Raw genomic sequence first — 27,273 nt, 5'->3', positions numbered from 1 at the left:
TTTAGCTCCACTCATTTGTTCTATAGCAATTTAGTTCCACCCATTCACGCTACAGCAGTTTAGAGTTTAGCCCCACCCATTCAGCCTACAGCAGTTTAGCTCCACTCATTTGTTCTATAGCAATTTAGTTCCACCCATTCAGCCTACAGCAGTTTAGAGTTTAGCTCCACCCCTTCAGTCCTGCCTTAATAAGTTAACTAACTAAACTGTAAAATCTTGCTTTGTGATTATTGCATTATACAGGGCAGCCAATCAGAACAGAGCTCATTTACATATGTCTGTCTTAATGGCACAGTAAACAAAACTATCTTTTTTTATTCTAACAAATTCAAACAGAAAGAAAGATTTAAAATTGACTTTTTGGTGTATAAAGTCATATATATATATATATATATATATATATATATGCACACTGTATAAACACTGTATAAATGGACATTTTTGGTTCAGTCCAGAAACTGACAGTACTGTAGTTGAGGTTATATAATGTTATTCGGTGTGTTTTGATGTGAGACTGGGTGAATTCAGTGAACTGACAGAGTCAGACTGAACGAGAGGGAGATTGAGGGGGGGAACGGGACAAGGGGGAGGGGCTAAAGGCTAAAAGGGGGTCAAATCTCAGGACTCTGGAGGCAATTTAGATGACTGGAACTGTTAACATGAGTGATGTGTATGTGTGAGTGTGTGTGTGTGTGTGTGTGTGTGTGTGTGTGTGTGTGTGCGCATGTGTGTGTGTTTGGGGGGGGAGGGGGTAACATGGCCTGTTAAGTGTTGGGAATTTTTTTTTTTGCTGAAAATGTTTCATTTCCTCATCTCTTAACCCTTTAACCCTGCTCTAAAACCCACCACTGCTTTAAAGACATTTGATACCCTAGAAAAATAATGAGCTTTAAAGGACAAATTATCCAAACTTAACAAAACTTTGGCTGGGAGACATGACGAAATGATCATAATCAGAGTGTAAATTAACCCAAAGTGTTTAAAGAAACCTACAGCTCTCGAAAAAAAAAAAATCTAAATCAGTTCCTCTGATTTTGCTGTTAATTGGTGCATGTTTGAGAGCACTTAAAAATTACGAGTTTCTTTGATTTTACCAAATTAAAAAGCTCTGGAATATAATCAAGAGGAAGATGGATGATCACAAGCCATCAAACCACCAAACTGAACTGCTTGAATTTTTGCACCAGGAGTAAAGCAGCATAAAGTTATCCAAAAGCAGTGTGTAAGACTGGTGGAGGAGAACATGATGCCAAGATGCATGAAAAAAAACTGTGATTAAAAACCACCAGAGTTATTCCACCAAATGTTGATTTCTGATCTCTTAAAACTTTATGAATATGAACTTGTTTTCTTTGCATTATTTGAAGTCTGAAAGATCTGCATCTTTTTTGTTATTTCAGCCATTTCTCATTTTCTGTAAATAAATGCTCTAAATTACAATATTTTTATCTGGAATTTGGGAGAAATGTTGTCTGTAGTTTATAGAATAAAACAACAATGTTCATTTTACTCAAACATAAACCTATAAATAGCAAAATCAGAGAAACTGATTCGGAAACTGAAGTGATCTCTTCATTTTTTTCAGAGATGTATTTTACTACTTTCACTATGGAAGGGGCGGTTGCCCCCCCTGTCCTTACCTTAAGTCTGCCACTGGTGGAAAAAATAAAAGTGTATAGTACAGAACAGAAAAACAAAGATAGCTAACGGGATTGAGGTAGAGATAGAGAGATAGAGCACAGGAAGAACGATTGAAAACAGAGATAAGAAGAAAGTGAAGAGAGAGATGAAAGCAAGGTTAAAACATAGAGAGGTATAGAAAGATAGAGAGAGAGGAGGAGAACTAATGGTTTCTCTGGATCAGTAGATTCGGCGGTTCAGTCCGAGTGTGTCACTCTTCATCAGTTCAGTAGGAGCTGAGTGTGTGTTTTATTCCTCCGCTATTCTTTTCTTTTCACACTCCTGCTGAGCTTTACACTCTAAAACACACCAAACTCTCGCTCGCCCACTCCCTCACCACTCTCTCTCTCTCTCTCTCTCTCTCTCTCAGTCTTTCCTTCTCTATCAGAGTCGATATAGAGGGAAAGAATTTGTAAAAAATCTATTTTTTTAAGTAGTTTAACCTGTCTTGGTTTGTTGCTGCTACACAGTATTAAAACAGTATTAAATATGTAAAATATGAGTATGAAAACTATTAATTGAGGCTCAGTAGCTTAGTGGTTAGCCTGTTCACTTCTCAGCATCTGGGTGGAGTTTCCAGTTTCACCTTGTATTTGTCTGGGTTCCCTTCAGGAATAAGGTAAATTACATACTCTAAATTGTGTGTTTATGACTGTATGCTCAGATATGGATTGGTACTCCAGGTGGAGGGTGGTTTCTGGTTGAGAGTATGCTGTGTTTAATTGGCTAAAACTTCTTACCAGTGTGTCGACAAGTGCTGAGTGTAAATGGTAGTGTAAAGCAGTAAATGATGATTGTAAAGCATCCTTGGGTGTCAAAAAAGACTAGTAGTATGAAACACACTAGTAAGGAACAGGGGTGTCGTCATGTTTTCTTTCTAATTTAGCAGGTCTCGCTAATGGGTAAAGCTAAGCTAAGTTAAGTACACAAAACTGTAATTCTTAAAAAAAAAAAAATCTTTTAAAGTAAAATGAGTGCTGGATGTTAATCTACACAGATTTTTCTCATGAAAACTGTTTTTGTTGATGAGTAAAGTGTTTCAGTTTATTAACAGTAAGCTTAGATTTACAGCCTTCCACTAGAGCTACACTGAGGCACCCTGAGTGTTCGGGCAAGACAGGGTGATATTTGATAGCGGTTTTGTTCCATTAGCTAGCGGCAAATGCTAATGCTGCTCCAGCAGTGCTAGCCAGGATTAGCAGCAGGATACAGGCCGATAATACTCACCTCTGGACGGTCAAAGAGCTACCACTTTTAGCATGGTTAGCAGATAATGCTTATACTGCTGCAGAACTAAACTGAAACTCCTGTATAACTCTGTACTGCTCCTTAATACCTGACTGGCAAAAAACATATATATTTATACATAAGGCGCACTGGATTTTAAGCCGATTTTTGGGAAAATAAAAGGATTTTAAGTATGCCTTATAGTGCGAAAAATACGGTAACTTTTTTTTTTTAATATGATAATATTTATAAATTCATACCAAAATGAGACCAAGTACATTGATTACTGAGATCAAAATAAGCCAAGAGAAGTCCAAAAAAAGTACTATGAAGACCAAGACAAATCAAAGTACCAATGGTATTAAAACTAAGACAAATTGTATTGAGTCAAATTGAGTTTAAGTACAATTAATAACAAGGCCAAATAAATCCAAAAGTAGATACTGTTGAGTGAAATTAAGTCTTAAGTGCAATTGAGAACCAAGTACAAATCAAAATCAATGCGTCAAGAGTACAAATACTGTCCAGACCAAGACCAGTCTAAATACAGATACGTTTAAGTTAAAAAAGAAAGTAAGAGTCCAAACACAAAGAGTCAAATCTGAGTGCAAATTGAGTCAATTAAGTAAGTACTACTGAGTCTAAAGGCCTATGTGGACAGGATTAGTTTCTCAGGGGGTTCTGGGGTAATTTTTCTCTTTTATGGTTTTTTTTATCCTCTGTGATTTTATTCCCGTCCAGAACGATCATGTACGTGTTTTTCTCAGACGTCCTCTGAGAAAATTACAGGCTGAATTATCTACTGTTTTTCTCTGAACTCCGTGCTCCTCCGGTAATTTTAGTCCTGTCTGGACGCTCATCTCTGAGTTTCATCTCCTCGCAATTAATAAAATAGCTATTTGTCCACTGCTGCGCACCGTAATTACACTTTGGTTGCGCGTTTCCACAAATCCACGTATAAACACAACAGTGTGGAAATGGGGGAGGGGCTACTAAGATGATGTCATGTGACCGAGAAAGTCTAAAAACTCACTGGTCCTCCTGTTTTTTCATATGCATTTTTTTTTACTGAGTAAAAGTGTGAAATATTTTTCACAGACGTCCCCCTGAGAAACTAATCCCATCCGGATAGTGCTTTAGAGAAGTCTGAATATAAACACTATAGAGACAGAAGTAAGTTTGGGTACAAACAATGTATTATATGTTATATAATATAAGTAAAAAAAAACATTTCAGGTATTCTTCATTATTAGAAAAAAAACAGTAAGCAATAAGAAACTTGTATTTTCAGACATTTATCAGATATTTATTTAGAGTATTAAGACATTTGTCGGGCTGTGCTTCAGTGTTTGTTATCTGGCGCTCATGAAGATGAGCAGATAAAGTTTTTATGGGGAGAAAAAAACATCACTTTACAGCTACAAAAATAGCGTTTACTTCAGACTGTCTCTCCACAGCTTAACGGAAATAAACACACTCTCCATTAGCCTTCCACACACTGTAAACCCAGGGGAGAAAGAGAGAGAGAGAGAGAGAGAGAGATAGAAAGATAGAGAGATCACACTGCCAAATTCAAATCGTGACACGGAATAAAAAAAATATGAATGTTCTGGAGCTATTTTTCTATTTTTGGATCAGTTCCTTCCACTCGGGGTGTGCATGACCTCCCGTCCTTCACTATCAGATGCTACTCACATTATTACACATTACACAGAGTGGCCACTTTATCAGAAACCCCTGTAGATTGACGGCAGAAGAGTTCTTAATATTTGAATATTTAGTTTTTTTTTCTGCTTAACTTGCTTTTTTACATTTCATTAATTAATATATACTTCCTTGAAAAAGTATCGCCCAAAGATAACCTGAGTAAATATAAAAAACATTAAATAATTGTGTAAATAATTTTATTTATTAAAGAGAAAAATCTATCCCTGTTTAAAAAAAGTGTTTTCCCCCTAAAACTAATAACTTAGTTGTGCTACCCTTAACAGCAACAACTGTAATCAAACTTTATTGATAACTGGTAACGAGTCTTTCACATCTCTGTGGAGGAATTTAGTTCCGCTCTTCTTTACAGAATTGTTTTAATTCAGACACATTGGAGGATTTTCCAGCATAAACTTCCTGTTTAAGATCACACATATATACTACCACCACCATGTTTTACTACGTTCAGTATGATGTTCTTTTTCTGAAATTATGTGTAATTTATAGTTTTACGCCAGATTTAATGGGACACACCTTCCAAAAAGTGTCATCAGTCCAAAAAGAATAAATAAAGTCCTGGAGATCATCAAGATGTTTGTTGGTAAACGTGAGATGGGTGGTTGTGTTCTTATTGGTCAGCATCATTAACACTGATCTTAACTGAGGCTTTAGTGAGACCTGTAGTTCTTTAAATGTTGTTCTGGGCTCTTCTGTGACCTCCTGGATGAGTTGTCCATGCCCTTTTGGAGTAATTGTGTTAGACCGGGGTGAATACTTTTTTTTGCTGTACTATACATCTATTTCTGTGCAACACAATCCAGTTCCTGTACTATAAAGTAAGACTTGTGCTTGCTGGACGTGGTTTTGGTCAGTTATGGTTAGCTGTAGTCGAGCTGTTTGTAGCTGTTAGGGTTTAAGGGCAGTAAAGAGCTGAGATGGGTTTTATGTTCATGCATGAAGAAACCTGATCTTGAGGAAAACAAAGCTCATGCTTCGTAAGCACACACTGCCTGCTGGGAGAAATGCTGAGGATGACGAGAATCACTGGGGATTCACAGCATGCCACACCATGATACCCCACAGCATAAGGGAACGTGTAGATCAGACCCACTTTACCTCAAAAACAACCATCACTCTCCAGCTCTGAGCCTGTACAGAAATGATTACGACACAATTTCAACTAAAAGAACATTAAATCCAGACTTGGGTTCATAACAGACTCAGATTTAGCCCTTGCTTTTTAAAGCAGCCTACATTTTACTGTGAACTGAAGTGAATGGAATTGAATACTGTGCCTTACTTAGTGATAACAATCTTATACAACATGGTATATAATAGTATACTGTGATACTGTTCAATAGAATTCAATACAAAACACAGCTCGGCTTGATTCAGGGCGTGTCTGTGTGTCTTTTCTATCGTAACGACGGGAAAAGTACACCTTACGCAACTCGAAACGAACAAAAGGCATACTATAGGGTACTAATTCTCCTAATTATTCATGGTGTGGTTCATTTTGGGCGTAACTTAAAATAAACCAATTTGAATGTCGCTTGCTCATCATACCCTTTAAAAGCCAGGTGAGCTTTGACTTTGGCGGATTGCTATTTTAAAGGCGCAGCTACCTGAACGAGTCCAATGCTTTTCAACACAGGAAACTACAGCAGGCGCTCCTGCAGCTCATTTACGGAAACAGCAATGTTATTTTATTTAATATTATGTGTATATTGCCAAGATAGTGATGAACGTCTGACTGTTGACATCTGTCCAGGTTGTATTTAGTCAGTGTTGGAGCTCCTGTGTTTTCTGTTGTCAAGATAAACAAGCAAAACTCCGGAAATGTACCTGAACACACCTCTTTTCCAGAACACCACGCCCATCAGTGTAGATATATTCAAAAGCACTGTTGCTATTTAAATGACACAGATAGAAGGTGAGATAACAGACTGTTGACGGGGTGTAAGATAGCAATGAGCATCACGCCACACCTTGTGCAGGGTGTAATATTATATGGGCCATTAATGTTAAGTAACCAAAAATTTATTCAAAATCTTCCACCACATATCTACCAAAACCCATATCATATTGTTATACTGACATTTAACACATACACTTATTTACATTTAGTTGCATCTCAACAAAATTAAATCTAAACATTGTTAGTTGTTAGTTTTATTAGTTAGATATTATTTGTCACGGTGTAAAGCAGGGGTCTGCAATTAAGTTTGGCCATGGGCCAGATATTTTCCAATGGGATGAAGTACTGCTACAGACTAGTAGCTCTCTAGCCCAGAGGGTTGTTGAACCCAATTGCAGAACAGTGGATCTCAAAGCAGGTAAACCCAAGAAGAAAGGAAAAAAAAAAAAAAAACACACTGCTCCTCACAGGATCGAACCCATGTCGTCAGGGTTGCCGTCCAATACACTACCGCTGCCCTGGTGAATTGAGACACAGCCAGGAAAAATGCCCATATAAGGAGATCGGTAGCCCAAGAACAGGCGGAAAAACAAAAACTGAATTCTAACCCAAAATTCAACACGTCTGTCTAATGTTGAAGATTGATTGCACTTAGCAATGTTTCTTAGTTAGTTCAGTAATTTTAATAATTCATTGCTGGATTTTTGATCAACTAAACCTCATTTTTTATTTTCAACTAAAATTCAACATCTGCCGGACATTAGATTCACACATCTTTCTGACGTCAAATTGACGTTGGGTGACAGAGCCTAGGCTGTGGAAATGATTTACAGCTGTTCAGCTGTTGTGACTGAATTGGACTTGTTAACGAGTTTATATGCAGATGTTGTGAGAATGTGTGGATTCATGCTAATCTCAGAATGTGTTCGGAAGAGTGTGTATTATGATAGAAGCAGCTGGCCTCTCTCTCTCTTTCTCTCTTTCTCTCTATCTCTCTCTGAAAGAGCTTTTTATGAATCTGGTTAGCTGTAAAGTAGGACAAGCTGCAGGAACGCACTCTCGCGCCTCTGCCTCTCGCATGCTGGCGCAGTGGCACGTCTACAGCGCTACGCGAAAGTAAACACAGCATCTTCAGCTGGTGGCTAATGGGTGTGTATGGGGGATGAGAGCTACTACAATTAAAGGGTAGCGTGAGCCGCTTGAGTAAGTGAGCGGGTGAACGAGTGCGCGAGAGAATGAGAGAGCGAGAGAGAGAAAACTACAGGAAACTATAGAAAAGAAGAGAAAACAGAGAGAGAGAGAAAGAATGGGGAATGAATAGAATTGCAGAAGACAGATCAGACTCCACATCTCCTCCAATCAGTGTCAGGGCTGGTTGCATAGCAACCAACAAAACAACATCAGGACCACGAAAACACTCTGACTCTGACTGAGAATCTACAAAAGCAGAACCAGTATCAGTTCTTTATTTATATATATGTGTATACTGTAAACTCGTCATGTATTATGTCTCAAATAAGTCTCAGTTATGTCTCAAGCAGATATGTTAATGATTACAGATGTGGTTAGATTAGATTAGACACTGGGTTTTGTCCCCACAAGATGCCGTAAAAATGGCTATAAAAAGGCTCTTAGAGGCTTATTTTGGGCAGTGTACCTCTTGATGAGAGATCACTAACTCTAAAACATGCCTCCAAGATATTTTTCCAAGTTGACAGATTTTGAGATCAGACTGAGAGAAGCATAATAAGACTTTTTAATGAATTGCGCAGCATCTAGACAATGGTTGAGTTCGAGTATGGAGACCTTGTTGTAAGAGCTTCAGTCTTGCTTTTGAGGTGGACTGAAGAGTTCTCAGTGTAAACTGCAGATATGATGAACTTGGGAACATCACTTGCGACAGTCGGTCACAACTAATAGTAATAAAAGGGACACTAACAGCTCAGTGATATGTGCAGAACATCCAGCACATACATGTGTTGCTTCCTCTCATGGCATTTACTTTCAGCAGAATAATGCTCACACTTCACACAGCAATGAATGTCTGTTTCCCAGGAATTTCTCCACCAGATGGCAGCCAATTTATTAATTACCAGTCCAGCTTTTATGGAGGAGCTGGGACTCAGCTTTAGCTTCAACCTATGAGTGTAGAGCAGGATCTACAGGTCCAGCTGTAGCAACATCTATGGGTAAATGTGCTGCAGGATCCATATGGAACCTGTAGAACCTCCATACCCAACCGTCTCAATCTCATTTTATATCCAGGATAGAGGATCCAACCAAGTACTAGATAGATCCTCATTTTAATTATACAGATCAGTATGACATTATTTAGCTTACAAGGGACATGGCAAAACCATCTGGTATAATTCAGGCCGATATAGTTGGCAGTCATTTCAAGCGAACTGCATTTTCAGTGGACGGACTGTGTGGAGACTCGGCCCACTCATCGACAGTCTATTTTCAGCAGTGCTGTTTAGTCATCTCACACCTAGCTGTAGTACGCTCTTCTGCTGAGCCCTAACCTTGGATCTTCACTCCGACACACTTGTTTTCCTCTATTGTTGAGAATATGCGTTGAAAAATGCCTCTCCATCCCAGTTCGCCCACCAGCATCTCACATTAACAAACAGACAGCCTCTCAGCGGCATTCCTGTTTCCTGTTTCATTGGGCAAAAAATAAAGCTTTAAACGTCATTCGGCACTAACAGACATCTAGCCGTCCAACCACCCACCCACACAGCATGAAGAATTGACCCAAGCTCAGCTGATGTATCGTAGCATTGTCTGGGGCTTGAAATTGGACCAAATATGGTTTACCTAGCTTTGCCAATTCCCATATAATACTCAGCAACCAGGGTATTGGTACATGTGGCTTAGACCGATTCCCATATTATACTCAGCAACCGGGGTCTTGGCACAGGTGGCTCAGGTTGATTTTCATATTATACTCATAAACTGGAGTGTTGGCACATGTGGTTTAGGTCAGTTCTCATATTATACTCAGCAACTGGGGTGTTGGCACAAGCAGCTTGGGCCAATATTTCCCACCCAGAATGTTGGCGCATAGTGCTTGGGTCGATTCCCATCGCTCAGCCCATTCCCAGCTCAGGCCAATACTTGGCAACCAGAATGTTGGCATTAGGGGCTCAAGCAGATTCCTCTATTATACTTGGCAAATGGAGTGTTGGCACATGCAACTTGGGCCAATTCCCATATTATACTTGGCAACGGGAGTGCTGGCACAAGCAGCTTAAGCTTAGACAAATTGGAGTGTTTGAACATGGCCCAGCCGCTGGCCCAGATGTGAGCTGAGCATTTGGGCCAGAACTGGGCCTAGATTTGAACCAGAGCTGGCCCGATGCAACCCAGTGATATAAGATTTTGGCTTTCTGAGCTAACACTCAATCACTACTTGTCTTTTTTTACATTTTATTAAAATATTTTTACGTTTAGAGTTTTGTTTATGCTATTTTCCGATTATAATCAGCTGTGTAAAGATTATATCTAGCCACAATAATCACTTGCTATCATCCAGTTTATGTAGAAACACCCTTTTACTTTTTGCTTCTTTATTGTCTATTTTATTAAAAACACTTGAGAAATAGTTGAGTAAAAATGATGAATGGCTAACCCACACAAATCTTTCACTTGGCTGATTTTCTCGTTGCAGGTATCTCGGCATCACGCGACCTTTGACATACCCGGCTCGTCAGAACGGACAGCTCATGGCGAAGATGATCTTCGGGGTGTGGTTGGTGTCGGCATCCATCACGCTGCCCCCGTTCTGCGGCTGGGCGAAGAACATCAACACGGCGGGGGTGTGTCTGATCAGCCAGGACTTCAGCTACACCATCTACTCCACCGCCGTGGCCTTCTACATCCCCATGCTCGTCATGCTCTTCATGTACTACAAGATCTTCAAAGCCGCCCGCAAGAGTGGCGCCAAGCACCGCTTCACCAGCATCGTCCGCAGCCTGGACCTGCCGCCAGCCCGGGAGATCCACTGTAGAAAGTATTATTTCTTAAAATAAATAAAAATCAAATACAGGAGGGTAAAAATGGAAAGAAGATGTCCTGCAGGAAGTTTAACCTTTCTAAAGGAATCAAGAAAGTGTGGTGCAAAATATTAACCTCTGTACAAAGGTTCAGATTCTTAAAAAAAGCTTAACATTCCACTAGGACACATTCAGCGCTTTCCCACCAAAAGATCTCTGGTTCTTGAACCAGTTCCATTTGGGCTTATAAGACCTGTGGTGCTTGTCAATGAACCAGCCCTCATTTTCACCAGTTTTAGTAGAACCCTCAGGACGTCACATCAGACGTCATCAACAGAGGGCATTGCACAGCGGCGGTGAATAGAAGTGGTCATGGTTTGTACTAAAGAAGCTAGACTTCTTTGGTTCTTGCCAAAAATGAATGTCCCTGGTTCTGGAACCTACTTTTGTTGGTGGAAACGGGGCAAACTGTCCAAAATTAGGTTCACAAACCAGAACATTGCTGCTTTCATGTCAGTGGAAAAGCGCTAAGGAAGGATTCCTTCACAAAGGACCAAATTCTTGCAGGGTACCTTAATGTTTTCTTTACAAATGTTCAAATCATTACTTTAAAATTACTACAAAAAGGTTAAAATACCTGCATAACACTTTTATGATTCCTGCACAAAGGTTCACGTTCCTGCAAGACACTTTCCTGAAGGTTCATATACAGTATCTACAGGACTTTCCTGTTTTTGAGGGTTAAGCATAATAAAAAAAATGTTCCATGCTTCTTGAAAATGTCCTAAAAATTCCTGATGTTTTGACCTACTTCAATATTTTCCAATGTCTGATCTGATCAAGCCAGGCTTTAAAGCTTCTAAATCTTGGACCTGAATGAGGACACCTGAACATTTTTCTAATTATTAATTAGTGACTTTAGATAAAGACACTGTGATCTCTGATCTGATCTCTGTTGTGTTGCAGTGAGGCGGTGAGGATGCACGGTCTGAAGCCTCAGCACCACGGCACCGGCGTGGCGGAGGAATGTGCGGCGCTGTCCCGGCTCCTCAGCCCAGAACGCCAGAACATGTCCATCTTCAAGCGGGAGCAGAAGGCGGCCACCACCCTGGGCGTGATCGTGGGGGTCTTCTCCATCTGCTGGCTGCCCTTCTTCATCCTGTCCACCGCCCGGCCCTTCATCTGCGGCGTGGAGTGCAGCTGCATCCCCATCTGGCTGGAGCGGATGCTGCTGTGGTTCGGCTACGCCAACTCGCTGGTCAACCCCTTCATCTACGCCTTCTTCAACCGGGACCTTCGCTCCACCTACAAGGACCTGCTGCGCTGCCGCTACCGCAACATCAACCGCCGGCTCTCCGCCGTCGGCGTCCACGAGGCCTTGAAGGTTTAGCAAACTGCACCACATGTCCTGAGGAGCAGAGGTTCCCTCAGTAACTCCATGACTTCTCTGGGTTCAGACATTTTTGAACTGGAAACTGGTTTTTCATTGGATACTAAACTAAACTCAATCTTCTCTTTAGAAACTCTGATGTAGATGAAAGCGTTTCTGGACCTACGATGCTTTTTGTTCTTCAGACGCTCTGATTTGGATTAGCTCCCTTTTCTGGATCTGAAACTGAAGGTTTTCGGTAATGCTGATTGGAACGAGCCATTTCTGAACCATACGCTTCATTTTTGTATTTTGTGTTTTTGTTTGTTAGTTTTCTTGGATGAGAAACTTTTTAACTTTTGTTTTTGTTCATTTTAAAGTATTTTTTTTCTGTTGAGGTTTAGAGATTCTGATTTTGGACCCTAAGTTTCATATTTCACTCCTTATCATTTTCTCAGTTTTATTTTTCTTTCCTTTTTGTTATTGTTTCTTTTCTCATTCCTTTCTTTCTTTTATCCTTCCTAGCTTCTTTCTTTATTTTTTGTTTCCATCTTTTTCTCCTTTTTCTTCATTCCTTTTGAACTTTTGTCTTTCTCTTTTCTCTTCTTTTTCTTTCTTCTTTCTCTCCTCTTTACTTCTTGCTTTCATACATTTTCTAAAACTAATTTAAACCTTATATACTTTTTTTGAGATTCTAAATTAAAGCTGTTTTTGGACCCTAAATGTTCTTTTTTTGTGAAGCTGTTCTATCTGAAGACTCTATAGACTGATTTGGACCCGGTGTTGTTTGTTGGGTGTTTATTTGTGAGTGGGGGGTTGGGGGGTCCTGCAGGGATGTTGGGGGGTTTATAAGGGCTAGTGGGTAACAGTGGCTGTATGGCTGTGCTGAGTAATATCAGAGAGACAGACAGAAAGACAGACAGAGAGGCAGGACACTCACCTTGCAGTTTACAGTGACTCAGCTGGGTTATTCTGGTAGCTGGTGATGGAGGATGAACCGGACAGCACCGGACCGGACCAGGTTCTCTGCTTCGGGGTTCTGGCCGTGTTCTGGCCCGGTTCCGGATGGTTCTGAAGAGCGAAAGGGAAGCTCCCGATGTTTCTGTTCAGCACAGACAATAACAAACATGCTAATAATTATTAATCATGTGACGAACTGGAGCTCGTTAACTCTGACAGGATAATTAGAGACTCTGATTGTCCCTCTGTTCCTCTGATAACAAAAGGAGATGGAAAATATTAGAATATATGTGGAAATCAAAAGCTGACAAATATTACAATCTGCGTTTTATACAGTTAAATTTAATTTACCTAAAAAAAAATCATGTTGAATATCAAATTTTTGATTCACAATGAAAATATCTGATAAAAAAATCTGATTAACAAAGTTTTAAACAAAAAAAATCAAGTTTAAAAAATCTGAGCCACAATGTTTTCAAATAAAACAAAAAATCAGATTGAAAAAATGATGATATAAAAAATTATATTTAAGGAACTCAGATCAAGTGTTTCAGATAAAAAGAATGACAAAAAAAAAAAAAGATTTAAAACCAATCAGATCCATAAAGTGTCAATTTAAAAAAAACAGTTCACATAAAATTTCAGATGCACAAAGTTTTAGATAAAAAAATAAATTAGGTTTAAAAAGTCTGATCTTTAAGTATAATTCAGGTAAATTAATTTCAAATATTTAAAATGCAGATTTGAGTATGTATGTAAGCTTTTAAGCTCCATAAATATTTTTTAAATATTGAATTATGAAATCTGAAATGTGTTGTAATGTTTTTTCATTCCACTTCATTTTTTTGTAAGGGGCGTGTCCGTTTGTACAGTAACAGTGTAAATTCTAGATTTGCTGAATTTTGAAGAGGGGAAAAGACGGATCATCATTCTGTTTACTGTCACAGTTTCATAAAACTCGTATCTCCTGAACTTTACTGTAGAACTGCCTCTGACAGCGTTCCTGATCTAAAGAGCTGCAGAACTGTCCCAGTTTACCAACCACTCTACCTATTGGAAACCCCTACTTCTGACATCCAATTCCTGGTCACTTTATCAGAAACACTCTCATTAGTACTAAACCTACTTGTCACTTTATTGGAAACACCCACATTAGTACTTAACACACAGGCCACTTTATTGAAAACACTTATCTTGGAAATCCATTCACTGGCCACTTTATTGGAAACACATATCTTATCAATCCATTGACTGACCACTTTATTGGAAACACCCACATTAGTACTCTTGGTAATCCAATGACTGTCCACTTTATTGGAAACCCCTGCCTCTGACCTCCACCTATTGGCCATTTTATTAGAAACACCCACATTGGTACTAAACTAACTGGACACTTTATTGGAAACCCCTGCCTCTGACCTCCACCTATTGGCCACTTTATTGGAAACACACACATTGGCACGTAACCGACTGGCCACTTTATTAGAAACCCCTACTTTGTAGTTCCACATACTGGCCAATATATTAGAAACACATACACTGGTTCTCCAATAACTGTCCACTTTATTAAAAAACACCCACATTGGTACTAAACCTACTGGCCACTTTATTGGAAACACTCACATCGGTACTAACCTTACTGGCTACTTTATTGGAAACACTCACATCGGTACTAAACCTACTGGCCACTTTATTGGAAACACCCACATCAGTACTAAACCTACTGGCCACTTTATTGGAAACACCCACATCGGTACTAAACCTACTGGCCACTTTATTGGAAACACCCACATTGGTACTAAACCTACTGGCAATCTACTGAACACCTATATTGTCAATCCACTCACTGACCACTTTATTGGAAACACCAACAATGGTTCTCCGTTTACTGGCCACTGTATTGGAAACATTCACATTGGTTCTAAACCTATTGGACACTTTATTGGAAACACCCACATTAGTACTCAACACCCAGTCCGCTTTATTGTAAAAACCTGTCTTGAAAATCCATTAACTGGCCACTTTATTAGAAACCCCTAGTTTTGTAGTTCCACAGCCACTTTATTGGAAACACCAACATTGGCACTCCACGTACTGGCCACTTTATTAGAAACACCTATGATGAACTACTTTGGCCATTTTATTACAAAGTATAAAGGATGGCTATTTACAATAAACATTGTCAATGTACAATGTAGGTGTTTCCGATAAAATGGCCAGTAAATGGGGAAGCCATGTGGGTGTTTCTAATAAAGTGGCCAGTGAATGGGAACCCAAAGTGGGTGTTTCTGATAAAGTGGCCAGTGAATCAGGAAGCAATGGGTGTTTTTAATAAAGAGGCCGGTGAGTGGAAGTACAAAATAGATGTTTCTGATAAAATGACCAGTAAATGGGAACCCAAAGTGGGTGTTTCTGATAAAGTGGCCAGTGTGTGGAAGAATAATGTAGGTGTTTCTAATAAAGTGGCGAGTGAGTGGATCTACAATGTAGGTGTTTCCAATAAAGTGGCCAGAAAAAAGTACATGCCTTTATTGTGACACTGTTGATAGGGCAGTATCCTGCTATGGTACATAATTATTCACCCTCTCTCTCTACCAGTTTATACAGTATGTTTAGATCTCGATCGCCCGATTCTGCAGAGTTTCTGATATTTGCCGGAGTTTCCCTTCATAAATCCTGTATATTTACAGTATATTTAGTGTTAGTCACTGGAGAACGGTGATTATAGGGGTGAAAGCGCTGATGCCGGGTTTTACAGTAAGAGCTAAACTAAACAGGCTGTAAAGCTGGAGTGGCCGCAGTGGTTTTATTGGTGCGGGAGTACAGTGGGTTTATTGGGAGCGCTGGCTGAAGGTGCAGCATTAGCAGGATGTGGGCAGGTGGCAGGTTTATTCTGGGATGTTTGATCATGTCAGAGCTGCTGTATATAATCATGTTGTATCAGTTACATCTGTGTTTTATTGATCAGCCAAGAAACATGTGCTTTCTCTACCTCTCTCTATTATTTTTTATAAAATATTGTATACAAAATGAACAACATGTGGTTATGAGTCGTTATTTTGTGGTTATGCACAATTGCATATACACATCAATGTAAGACATTTATATTACATGCATAAGCATTGGATAACATATTTCAATAACTAATTATTTACACGTTAATTCTTATTGGGAATTGGCCTAATTTAAAAAGCATTCTGATATGAAACACTCTTTATAGTCATACATTCTCAGTTGCTAGCTTAAACTAACAAAAATATAGTGTTGTGCTGTTTATGTGTTTGATTAATGTATTTTTTTTTTTTTTTTCAAAACTTGTTTCAAAAGTTTGAGTTGGCCTCAAAACTCAAAAATCTAGTGCAGTAAGTTGCCATAAAATTTTAGGTTTCTTAAACAAACCATTAGGCATGGTGGTGGCAGCATTACAGTATGGGGCTGTGGGCTGTTATGAGACGCTTCTAAGTAAAAAATTATAGAAATTGACAAAACACAAGTACAGGCATTATTGTATTGTATAATTAAAGCCTAAACTAACATCAGCCAGCTGTGAAGCATGGTGGTGGCAGCATCACACTGTAAGTAATGCTTTATATGTGTGCTATGCAATGCTTATTGTTGGTTTTAAACCAAAACTTTTAAAAACAATAAAACTTTATGGGCATAAAGAAGTAAAAACTACTGTAAAGTAACTTTATAAGCCTGATTACCTGCTTATGATTCTTCATAACTGATAAAACGTGAAAAATAGGAAAGTTCTTGATCTGTGCATTAATGGAATCATGCTATCATGAGCTGGATGCGTGTTTAATAAATGATAAAGGGAGGTATTGGTCACTCTGGCCAGCCTAAACAAACATTAGCCTAGCTGTGAAGCATGGTGGTGGCAGCATCATACTTTGTGAGTTGCTTCATAACAGTGTTATAACGACACATCAACTAATGTGTTATATATGTTTTATGCAATGCTTATTGTTGCTTTCAAACCAAAATCTTGTATCTCCTAAATTCCAAAACTTTATGGCCATAAAGAAGTGAAAACTACTGTAAAGTAGCTTTATAAGCCTGTTACTTGCTTACGATGCTTCATAACTGATAAAAAGTGAAAAATACAAAATAACTAGAACTGTGCATCAATAGAATCATGTTATCATGAACTGGATGTGTGTTAAAGGGAGGTTTTAGTCAATTTGGCCTGCCTTAGCAAACACTAGCCTAGCTGTGAAACATGGTGGTGGCAGCATCACACTGTGTGAGATGCTTCATAACAGTGTTATACAACCAAAACCTTGTATCTCCAAAATGTCAAAACTTTATGGCCATAAAGAAGCAAAAACTACTGTAAAGCAAAATATGACGGAAATTGAAATGTATTGCATATAATTAAACCTCCAGTGTATAAACCTGATTACCTGCTTATGATGCTTCATAACTGATAAAAAGTGAAAAATAGGAAAGTTCTTGATCTGTGCATCAATGGAATCATGCTATCATGAACCAGATGTGTGTTTAATAAATGATAAAGGGAGGTTTTAGTCGCACCGGCCGGCCTTATTCAAACATTAGCCTAGCTGTGAAGCATGGTGGTGGCAGCCTCACACTGTGTAAGATGCTTCATAACATTATTATAAAACTTTATGGCCATTAAGAAGTAAAAACTACTGTAAAGTAAAACATGATGGAAATTTAAATGCACTGTATATAATTTAACCTCTACTTCACTTCCAACCTGATTACCTACTTATGATGCTTCATAACAGTGTTATAACGGCAAATCAAATGCTTTTTTTGTTGCTTTCAAACCAAAACCTTATATGTCCAAAATTCCAAAACTTTTTGGCCATAAAATACAATACAAAAACTGACGGAAATTAAAAACGTATTGTATGTAATTAAACTTTCACTGTATAAGTCTGATTACCTGCTTATGATGCTTCATAACTGATAAAAAGTGAAAAATAGAAAGTAACTGGATCTTTGCATCAATGGAATCATGCTATCATGAACCGGATGTGTGTTTAATAAATGATGAAGGGAGGTTTTAGTCGCTCTGGCTGGCCCAGACTCAAAAAAGCTGGGGAAGAATCTTTAAGAAGGTTTTAAAATAAACTGGGAGAAATTACAGCTCCTCCACCGGTTAACAATTCATGAGTGGAGATTTTAAACGCTAATAACAATGAGAGAGAGATCCGCCATCTTCCCAGGCGAGAGCGGCGCCGAGCGAGCGTGACCCAAAAACTCTGTTTCTTCTGCTGTCAGCTCGCGGGGGATATTTTATTCAGGAGGCGGAGCAGAAATGGCTTCTCCTGAGCCGGAGCCGAGCGGCATGATGGGCACTTAGAGACAGAGGGACGGGCGGAGTTACACGAAGGGTAAAGCAATCAGAGAGGAAACTCTCACAGCAATGTTCAGCCATGGACACAAGAAAAAAGTAGAAATGTTGGTTTTCTTTACTTTACATTTTCACACAATTATCTGAACTTTCTACTCCTTACATTTTAATAAAAACAGCATTGTTACTCCTATTTCCTCATTTCAGCTGGTTTTCATTTCGGCTTCTCATCCTTCAATAAAACCCCTATCCAGATAAATCTCTCTTCCATCCAGGTAGAGTGAATCTGATTGTAATTGGATGTAGAGAAGTATAAACATATACCATTCTGACTCCCTATTGGTTTATACTGTGATCCATCACACCTGCACACGCCCAACTAAGCTTCTTTAATATATTTACACTGTTCTGTATGTAAAATACATTACAATGGGACATATCTGCAGCTGAAACAGGGAACAGCCTAGTGCATCCCAAATTTATCAACATTAACATTTTAATAGAACATTATAGTCAATATGGCTTTTGGGGCTTTTTTTATCCTCACAATTTTTTTTCTGGATGATTTAAAACTTTAAAAGCCCAATTCCATTTATCTTTTTTACCCATACCCCTGGTTTTTAAAGTTACAAGGGCAGGGGGGGGGGGGATCCTCCCCTAATAAAAGAATTGGGACAACATTTCAAATCACCGATACAGATATAGCAATGGAGCTCTAGCTAAAGTTCAGCAACCTAACTGCTGCTGATAAACCAGCTTGTTAACTCCAGAGCTTTATTACATGTCTTCAGAAAGGGGACAGGCGGTGCAGCAATTAATTATTGGTGTTTATTCCTTAATTCCTCTCTGATGAGGAGCTGAAATTAGCTTTTATTAGCTTTTATTTTATTTTATTTTTTCTGTTGCACGTTAAATACTGCAGCCTCTGCCATCTGTTGTAACGTTTTTAAGGTGTAACATATAAATAAATATTGTAGTAAATCTGTTAATGTCAAAATATGATGGATAAAATCATAAAAGTGCTCATTCCGGAACTTCATTTAAAAAAATCTATATTTTCCTGAGTACAAATCAAACAGTGCATGTCCTCCAAACCTTTAGTTTCATTATGTTTGTCTAGTTTTTATGTCTATTTTAAAACCTGCAGAATTTGGGTTGATTCCTGTTACTGATCTGGAATTATTAAGTGGAGTAGAGAGAAAAGTGATGAATGATGATGAGTGTACTGTATGTATATCTATACAGTGTACCTGAATGTACCACACACTGCAGTACTGATCTCAGGCCTTACTGAAGAACAGCAGCTGAACCGAGAGCTGAACAGAGAATCTGGGTTCCTCCAGAACCGCCACAGGGTTCTAGAGGCGTTGATGGTGTGTTTGCTTTTTAAGGAAATCTCAGTTTCAGACCGGATCCGCTCTAAATCAGAGCTCCTGGCAGAACGGCTGCGCTCCTTTTTTAGTGGTAATTAAATGATGTAAAGCAGAGCAGCGCCTCCGTCCTCCAGAGCAGGTAATCTCCTACCCCGCCGTCACACTGTCACACTGCAGAGCGCTTCAGGCCTGAGTGATGAACACACACACACACACACACTGTGGTAGTGCGGTGCTCTGAGGGGGCAGGTTGACACACTTATCAAAGTGGAGCTTCCTAACGCTCTCAGAAGTGCCACCCGCCCCGAGAGAACAGTCAGACATGAGTGTGTGTAATCTTAGTATGTGTGTAGAGCAGGGGTCACCAATCTTGTCCACATTGGGCCGGTGTGGGTGCAGGCTTTCATTACAACAAAGCTGTGGCACACCTGATTCCACCTGTTCAATCAGCCTCAGTCTCAGTCCCCAAACAGGTGGCCACCCATAGAGGGTGTGCCCGTGCCTGGTTGGAATGAAAACCCGCAACCACAGCGGCCCTTTCTGGACTGGATTGGTGACCCCTGGTGTAGAGTATACACACACTGTTTATATATATATATACGTATATGTATATACAGCTCTCAAAAAATAAGAGACCACTTCAGTTTCTGAATCAGTGTCTCTGATTTAGCTATTTATAGGTTTATGTTTGAGTAAAATGAACATTGTTGTTTTATTCTATAAACTACAGACAACATTTCTCCCTAATTCCAAATAAAAATATTGTCATTTAGAGCATTTATTTACAGAAAATCTGAAGTTTTTGGAATAACAAAAAAAGATGCAGAGCTTTCAGACCTCAAATAATGCAAAGAAAACAAACAAGTTCATATATTTATAAAATTTTAAGAATTCAGAAATCAATATTTAGTGGAATAGCCAAATATAACCCTGCTTTTTAATCACAGTTTTTAATTCATGCATCTTAGCACCATGCTCTCCTCCACCAGTCTTACACACTGCTTTTGGGGAAGGGCAGATTATGGCAGAACTTGGTGGCGTAATTCATAATAAAATATAATAAATTCGGCGCTCAGAGGGAGCACAACTGGCCTTGCTCCCTCCAGGTGGGTAGATGCTGCTCTCTCCCCACATAACTCCTAGGGTGATGTCTGCAGCACAGGGCATCTGTGAGCTGATGTATTGGAACCTAGTCGCTGCGCTTTCCTCCGACGTTAGCGCTGTGATGCTCGGCAATGCTACAGCATCAGCAGCAGCTCGAAAAGAGGCGGAGTCTGACTTCACATGTATCGGAGGAAGCATGTGCTAGTCTTCACCCTCCTGGTGTTGGGGCATCACTAGTGATAGGGGGAGTCCCAATGAGTGGGTTGGGTAATTTGGAATTGGAAATCTTTTTCATGGGATATTCCTTTGAGTATCGGTTCTTCTCAGTGGTTCTCAATCCACTAAAAAGGCACTATAATATGAGATGCAGTGTTACATTGGGAGCAATGTCATGTCTGTACAATTAGCTCGAACCTGTAGCTGAAATATCACCAATCCAGACCATAACAACCGATTCCAGTTGAGCCCAGTTGATCTGTATGATCTGTAAACGAGAATGAAGGCCTACAGAAAGTAGATGTTGTAGGCTGTTTTGTGCCAGTGCATAGATTCTGATCTGGTTCTTCAGATATCAGATTTCAATATCATATATAAAAGTTACAAAAAGTTACTTTGCTAAATGTTCTTATAACATTCTCTTGTAGCCGGGGTGAACAGGTACCAGCTAAACAAAGCCGCTAAGAACAGAAGCTCTAGGTTGGTAAGATTAGTTGCTTTACTGGGCGAGCTAGCAGCACCGCAGGAGCTAGCGAAGATTAGAGGCTAAATGGATCTAGCTATATCTTAATCACCTAATGTTCTGATATCCTGAAGTGTATTTTTCTTCAGTTCCAGTGTGCTGTGATGTGTGATACAGCAGAAACTTTAACAATGCAGCTATTTCTGAATCACAGTGCAGAATGTAACGCTCCAGGTTTCTGTCATTTTGAGCCACAGCCACGGCCGGGTTATAAAGAGTCCATTAGCGGTTGTAATTGAGCCGACTGATGTTTGGAGAGGCGGAGATGAAAGGTAGTGAAAAGGTGCTCACAGGGCGGCCTTACTCAGTGATGGAGAGAGAGCGAGGGAGAGAAAGAGAACAAGAGAGAGTGACGGAGAGAGAGAGATAGCACTTTGCTGTGTGGGTGAAAGCTCACAAATCTTTGAGTTTTCTTTAATGCTCTAAATCATTGTCAAGGAGGCGTAGTTCACTTCATTCCACGCCACTGCTTTCACTGTGCGTGTCAGGAAGATGGACAGAAAGAGAGAAAAAGAGAGAGAGAGAGAAAGAAGAGAGAGAAAAGTATTGGGTCACCCACTCAATTGTTTTCTCTGAAATTAAGAATATTTTTTTTTACTGAGTTACTGTCCAGTACTAGTCTAGACTCTAATGCCTATTAAATAATACTATATCCACCCCTACAAGCTAGCATTTGTGATCAATTAGCTTAGCTAACCTAGCTATGGTTAGCTAATGTTAGCTTATGCTCAGTGCTAAACATTACCTGTTTAACAGAAAATTAGCCAATCGATATCCGTCTTGTAGTCTTTCTGGGTTCTAAGCTGTCTCCGGCTCCATCAATGTCGAACTCATTGGCAGTATATACTGGTGTTTTACTCCGTCTCTGCAGAAGAATGCTACAGTATGTTAACCCGCTGTTGTGTTCCATACCTGGCAACCTGGGGTATGTAAATAGGACTGCTGAATGCACTTAATACGGTCCACACTTAAATTTAGCAAAAATCTAGTAAAGAATAGAATTAAGTAAGTTAATCGTAAATTTTAAAAACAAAAATAATTGTTTAGATGAGTTTAGGCGAGTCTGAATGTTTTAGTCAAGCATTAGCACATCCTCAGTCATGCTGTGCTGTTTCCATTCACTGTGAGTGTGTGTGTGTGTGTGTGCCTGCCAGTGTTAACCTGTGGCTGTAATGCGCCGCAGCGTCCCCCTGGCGAGTGTGTATCATGTTGACAGCACTATTAGCGATGCTAATAAGACGGGACAAAAGAACAGCTTCCACTCAGGAAGCAGGAGATGGGCTAACGACTCTGCGCTAATTAGCTCAGCGGCCTCGCTAACCCTCCACCTGTCATCAACACAAACAGGGTGGAGGGGACCATGACTCATCACACATTCTGACAACTTGACCGAAAACGTCTAGAACTTCGGCTTTTGGACTCGGACTCCTGCAGACGGGTCTTTCCTCCTGATTTGCACTTGAAAAATTTATTGTAGAAGGTTCCCCTCAGTGGTTCTTCCTTATATTCTTATGAAGACTCTCCTTTAGGGTCTTGGTTACTCTTGCTGATTCCATCTCATGGTTTTAAGGACCAAGATATAAAAAATTACTTGGGCCATTTACAGGCTGAAAACCACACTTTGAGCCTGAGTTGTATCAGCCTGGCTCTTTGTTGGAATCTAGGTCCAATTATGGCCCAAATTCTTAGGTCTTATCCAGACCAAGTGCTGCCAATGTGCCCATCAGCCCAAGCTTCTTGTAGCAACACTCCGGTTGCCGAGTATAATATAACAATCGGTCTGATCCACATGTACCAAAAGGCTGATTGCACATGATTGCTCAGTATAATGTGGAAATCAGTCTGAATTCCTTGTGTTAACACATCGGATGCTGAGTATAATATGGCAGTTGACTTGAGCTGCATGTGCCAACACCCCAGTTGCAGAGTATAATATGTGAATTGGCCCAAACCGCTTGTGTCAGCCTCCCGTGTTCTTATGAAGATACTCTTTAAGTTCAAGTTTTCAAATGTTCCTACTATAAGGGTGATTCTGCTTTTGAAACAAGAGTTTTAGAGTAGAGGTCTGCGCGGGACTGTTTTTTTAAACCCGCTCCCGCCCGCTCCCGCGTCTTTTTGTCCCGCTCCCGCCCGCTCCCGCAAAAAAATCACTTCTTTTAATCCCGCTCCCGCCCGCCACATACACATTCCCGCCGCTCCCGTCCCGCAGTCCTAATATGAATTGAATTAATTACATTTAGTGCTTCAAATTTACATATGTATTTATTAAAACAGCAATTCAGTTCGCAGTCCAAACACATGCCATCAGGTGCATCAAGAATCCTAGAAGTGGATTAGAAGTGGATCTATATTATATAAAATAATAAATGTAAAAATATATAAAATTTAATTCAATTAGTTTAATTAATATTTGTATTATTATTATTAATAATAATAATAATAATAATAATAATAACAATAATAATAATAACAATAACAATGTTATTGTTATTATTATTATTATTATTGTTATTATTATTATTATTATTATTATTATTATTTTGCACCAGTATAGTAAATGTCGTCCTTTAAATTACACACCCCCCTCCCCCCCCCCCTCCTCTGCACACGCCTGCTGGAGATGCTGAAAATGTGTGTGTGTGTGTCCATCCTCCGAGAGATTTTTCTTGTGTTTTTTTGTTGCTTGCATGGGAATCATAGCGTGATTATTATAATTTTCTTAACTATTTATCAATTTGCGGGAGCGGGACCACATGTTAATGTGGTCCCGCTCCCGCATGGCCTGTATTGATTAAATTACCGCTCCCGCCAATAACAATTCAGTTTTGTCCCGCGCCGCAACATATTCTGACGGGTCCCGCGGGTCCCGCGGGACTCCCGCGGGAGTGCAGACCTCTATTTTAGAGTACAGAAAGTGGACGTTTGTGACTGGAAGGCTATTTTTTAAGTGTTTTTAAGTGCTTTGTGCATCTACATGTTTGTCGTGAGCTTATTGAGATGGTGTGTGATGGTACAGTTAAGTCTATCTAAACCATGAGCACAGATGGTTTACACTCAGAGACAGACAGACAGAAGGCAGGTGACCCAGTTCAGCTGGCACCGGTTCTGCACAATAACACTAATCAGAGCCACTGGAGATTCAGCGCAGTGTGTTTAGCTGCTGACGCTGTGTTTCCTTCAGACTGAAACACTGTGTTCATTAGCTGTTCCACTGTTTCCAGTCCGGGGGGCTTCTCGGCACAATTTACCGTTTCCCTGTTCTGTCAATCATCGGCAACTGGGTTCCAGAACTGAGATTAGGCCCAGTTGTGGACTTTGTTTACCTTTCAGTGGAAAAATCTCCATTCAGAAATGCTGTGAGAGCTTAATCCTTATTCAGGTACTATAAAGGCAGTATTGGGGCACAAAACAAGCAATATTCAGGTACTATACATATAGAATTCATATTGTGACATCATACAGGTACCGTTCAGGTTCTGTACAGACAGTATTCATGTGCTATACAGATATTAGTAATATTTACAGGTACATTCAGATACTATACAGACAGCATCCAGGTACATTACAGGTAGTATTAGTTGTCAGGCACTATACCGGCCATATTCAGGTCAAATCCAGGCATCATTCATGTATTAACCAGTACAGTCAAGTCAAGAGGCTTTTATTGTCATTACATCTGGGTACAGGTACACAGTGTAATGAAATTACGTTCCTCCGGAACCATGGTGCAACATAGAACAACAAGTAATAGACAACATAAAGTGCAGGAGTGACGACAGTGCAGCGTAAAATTATAACACTAAATAACAATAAATACAAAAAGTACAAAAGACGAGACAATTAAAAGACAGGACAGTGCAGTACCGATACGGTATAATAGAGTGTTTGATGAAGATAGGGTGCAGAGATGTGTAAAATACTGTAACATATAGGACATATATAATCACAGCAGTTACTGAAGTAGATAGTTTAGAGTTTTTTTAGAGTGCAGCAAATATTGCTGATAGGAATAAAGTCATGTCAGCCTCTGTGTGCTGACTGGGTGTGTGTGTGGGTGAAGTTCAGTCTTTGTGTGAGTAAAGGGGGGGCTGGGGGTGTTCAGTTCAGTTTTGTGTGAGTGTGTTGGGTGAGTGGTGGGTGGGGTGGGGGTTCAGTTCTGTCTCTGTGCGTTGAGAAGTCTGACTGCCTGGTGGATGAAGCTGTTGCAGAGTCTGGTAGGGGAGGCTCGGATGCTCCTGTATCTTCTGCCGGACGGCATCAGAGCGAAGAGTCCGTGTGAGGGATGGGTGGGGTCGTCCACAATGCTGGTAGCTTTGCGGATGCAGCGTGTGGTGTAGATCTCGGTGATGGAGGGAAGAGAGACTCCGATGATTTTCTCAGCTGTCCGCACTATCCGCTGTAGGGTCTTGCGGTCTGAGGTGTTGCAGTTCCCAAACCAGACGGTAATGCAGGTGCTCAGGATGCTTTCTACAGTCCCTCTGTAGAACATGGTGAGGATGGGAGGTGGGAGATGTGCTTTCCTCAGTCTCCGCAGGAAGTAGAGGCGCTGCTGGGCTTTCTTGGTTATGGAGCTGGTGTTGAGGGACCAGGTGAGGTTCTCTGCAATGTGAACACCGAGGAACTTGGTGTTTTCCACAATTTCCACAGCAGAGCCGTTGATGTTCAGAGGGTGGTGGACACCTGGAGCTCTCCTGAAGTCAACAACCATCTCCTTGGTTTTATCCACGTTTAGAGATAGGTTGTTGGTTCTGCACCAGTCCGTCAGCCACTGCACCTCCTCTCTGTATGCTGACTCGTCGTTCTTGCTGATGAGGCCAACTACAGTTGTGTCATCAGCGAACTTGATGATGTGGTTTGAGCTGTACTTTGCAGTATCAAATCAAATCAAATTTATTTGTATAGCGCTTTTTACAACTGGTGTTGGCACAAAGCAGCTTTACAGAAACATGATTACAGGACAAATAATCAGGCAAAACATTAAACATAGAATATACATAATACAGAACCCCCAGTGAGCGCGGAGGCAAGGAAAAACTCCCTCAGAGCTGCAGGAGGAGGAAGAAACCTTGGGAGGACCAAGACTCACATTAAAGGGGGGACCATCCTACCAAATTAATTTTAAAAAGTCTTTCATACATCCACATAGGTTTTATATATTCAGGTGTATAGCAGCTCCACTAATGGCTTATAGAGTAAGATGGATGATGAGCAGCTGATCTGTGGTGGTGGATGGAGAAGAGCTGACTTCAGAAACTTCCAGTCTGGCCAGACAGAGGACATGAGAGCCTGAGGGTCCAACATCCATCGGTATCGGGTCAGACAGGTGGGCAGTCAGTAACTCGGAGGAAGGCAGAGAGATGGAATTAGTTTTGACTGGATTTATGTAAAACAGAGAATATAAAACATTATCAGAGTGTGGGAAATGACTCCGGCAGAACTGAATAAAACAGCCTAACTAAAGGCAGAGAGCCAGAAGGTAACATAGACATGGAGGCTCCCTGAAACACTGGCATCCCCCCACTCCACCATCCACAAACCTGAGTGACCGTGTGCAGTGGGAGAACAACAGCACCAGCATCTCAGTTTACCACAATTTCCTCTGTCCATGAACCCCTGAATCTGCAGCCTTATCTAAAGGGAAAAACATTAATTACCAAAAGCTAAACTAAACAAGTAAGTTTTCAGTCTAGACTTAAAGATTGAGACTGAGTCCCGAACATATTCGGGGAGATTATTCCAGAGTTGAGGCGCTTTATAAGAGAAAGCTCTTCCTCCTGCAGAGCTCCTCTGAATTTTAGGAACTACTAATAAACCAGCACCCTGAGATCTAAGTAATCGCGGTGGTTCATAACAGGAGATGAGGTCTTGT

General features: G+C 40.2%; 2 protein-coding genes across 2 annotated transcripts in view; one reads left to right on the top strand and one right to left on the bottom strand.

Moving 5' to 3' along the window:
• The window catches only part of htr7c (5-hydroxytryptamine (serotonin) receptor 7c), a 46,937-nt gene extending 33,591 nt beyond the window's left edge, over window positions 1–13,346 (top strand). Inside the window, exons 2-3 of the mRNA XM_007234168.3 lie at window positions 10,206–10,547; window positions 11,497–13,346. Coding sequence (XP_007234230.1) covers window positions 10,206–10,547; window positions 11,497–11,920 — 766 coding nt within the window. The 3' untranslated portion in view covers window positions 11,921–13,346. The remainder of the gene's footprint in view (window positions 1–10,205; window positions 10,548–11,496) is intronic.
• The window catches only part of galnt9 (polypeptide N-acetylgalactosaminyltransferase 9), a 334,018-nt gene that overhangs the window by 131,773 nt on the left and 174,972 nt on the right, over window positions 1–27,273 (bottom strand). The window lies entirely within an intron of this gene.

The sequence above is a fragment of the Astyanax mexicanus genome, chromosome 22 (genome assembly GCF_023375975.1).
Source record: "Astyanax mexicanus isolate ESR-SI-001 chromosome 22, AstMex3_surface, whole genome shotgun sequence".
NCBI lineage: Eukaryota > Metazoa > Chordata > Actinopteri > Characiformes > Acestrorhamphidae > Astyanax > Astyanax mexicanus.
This window is presented reverse-complemented; position numbering and strand designations above follow the sequence as displayed.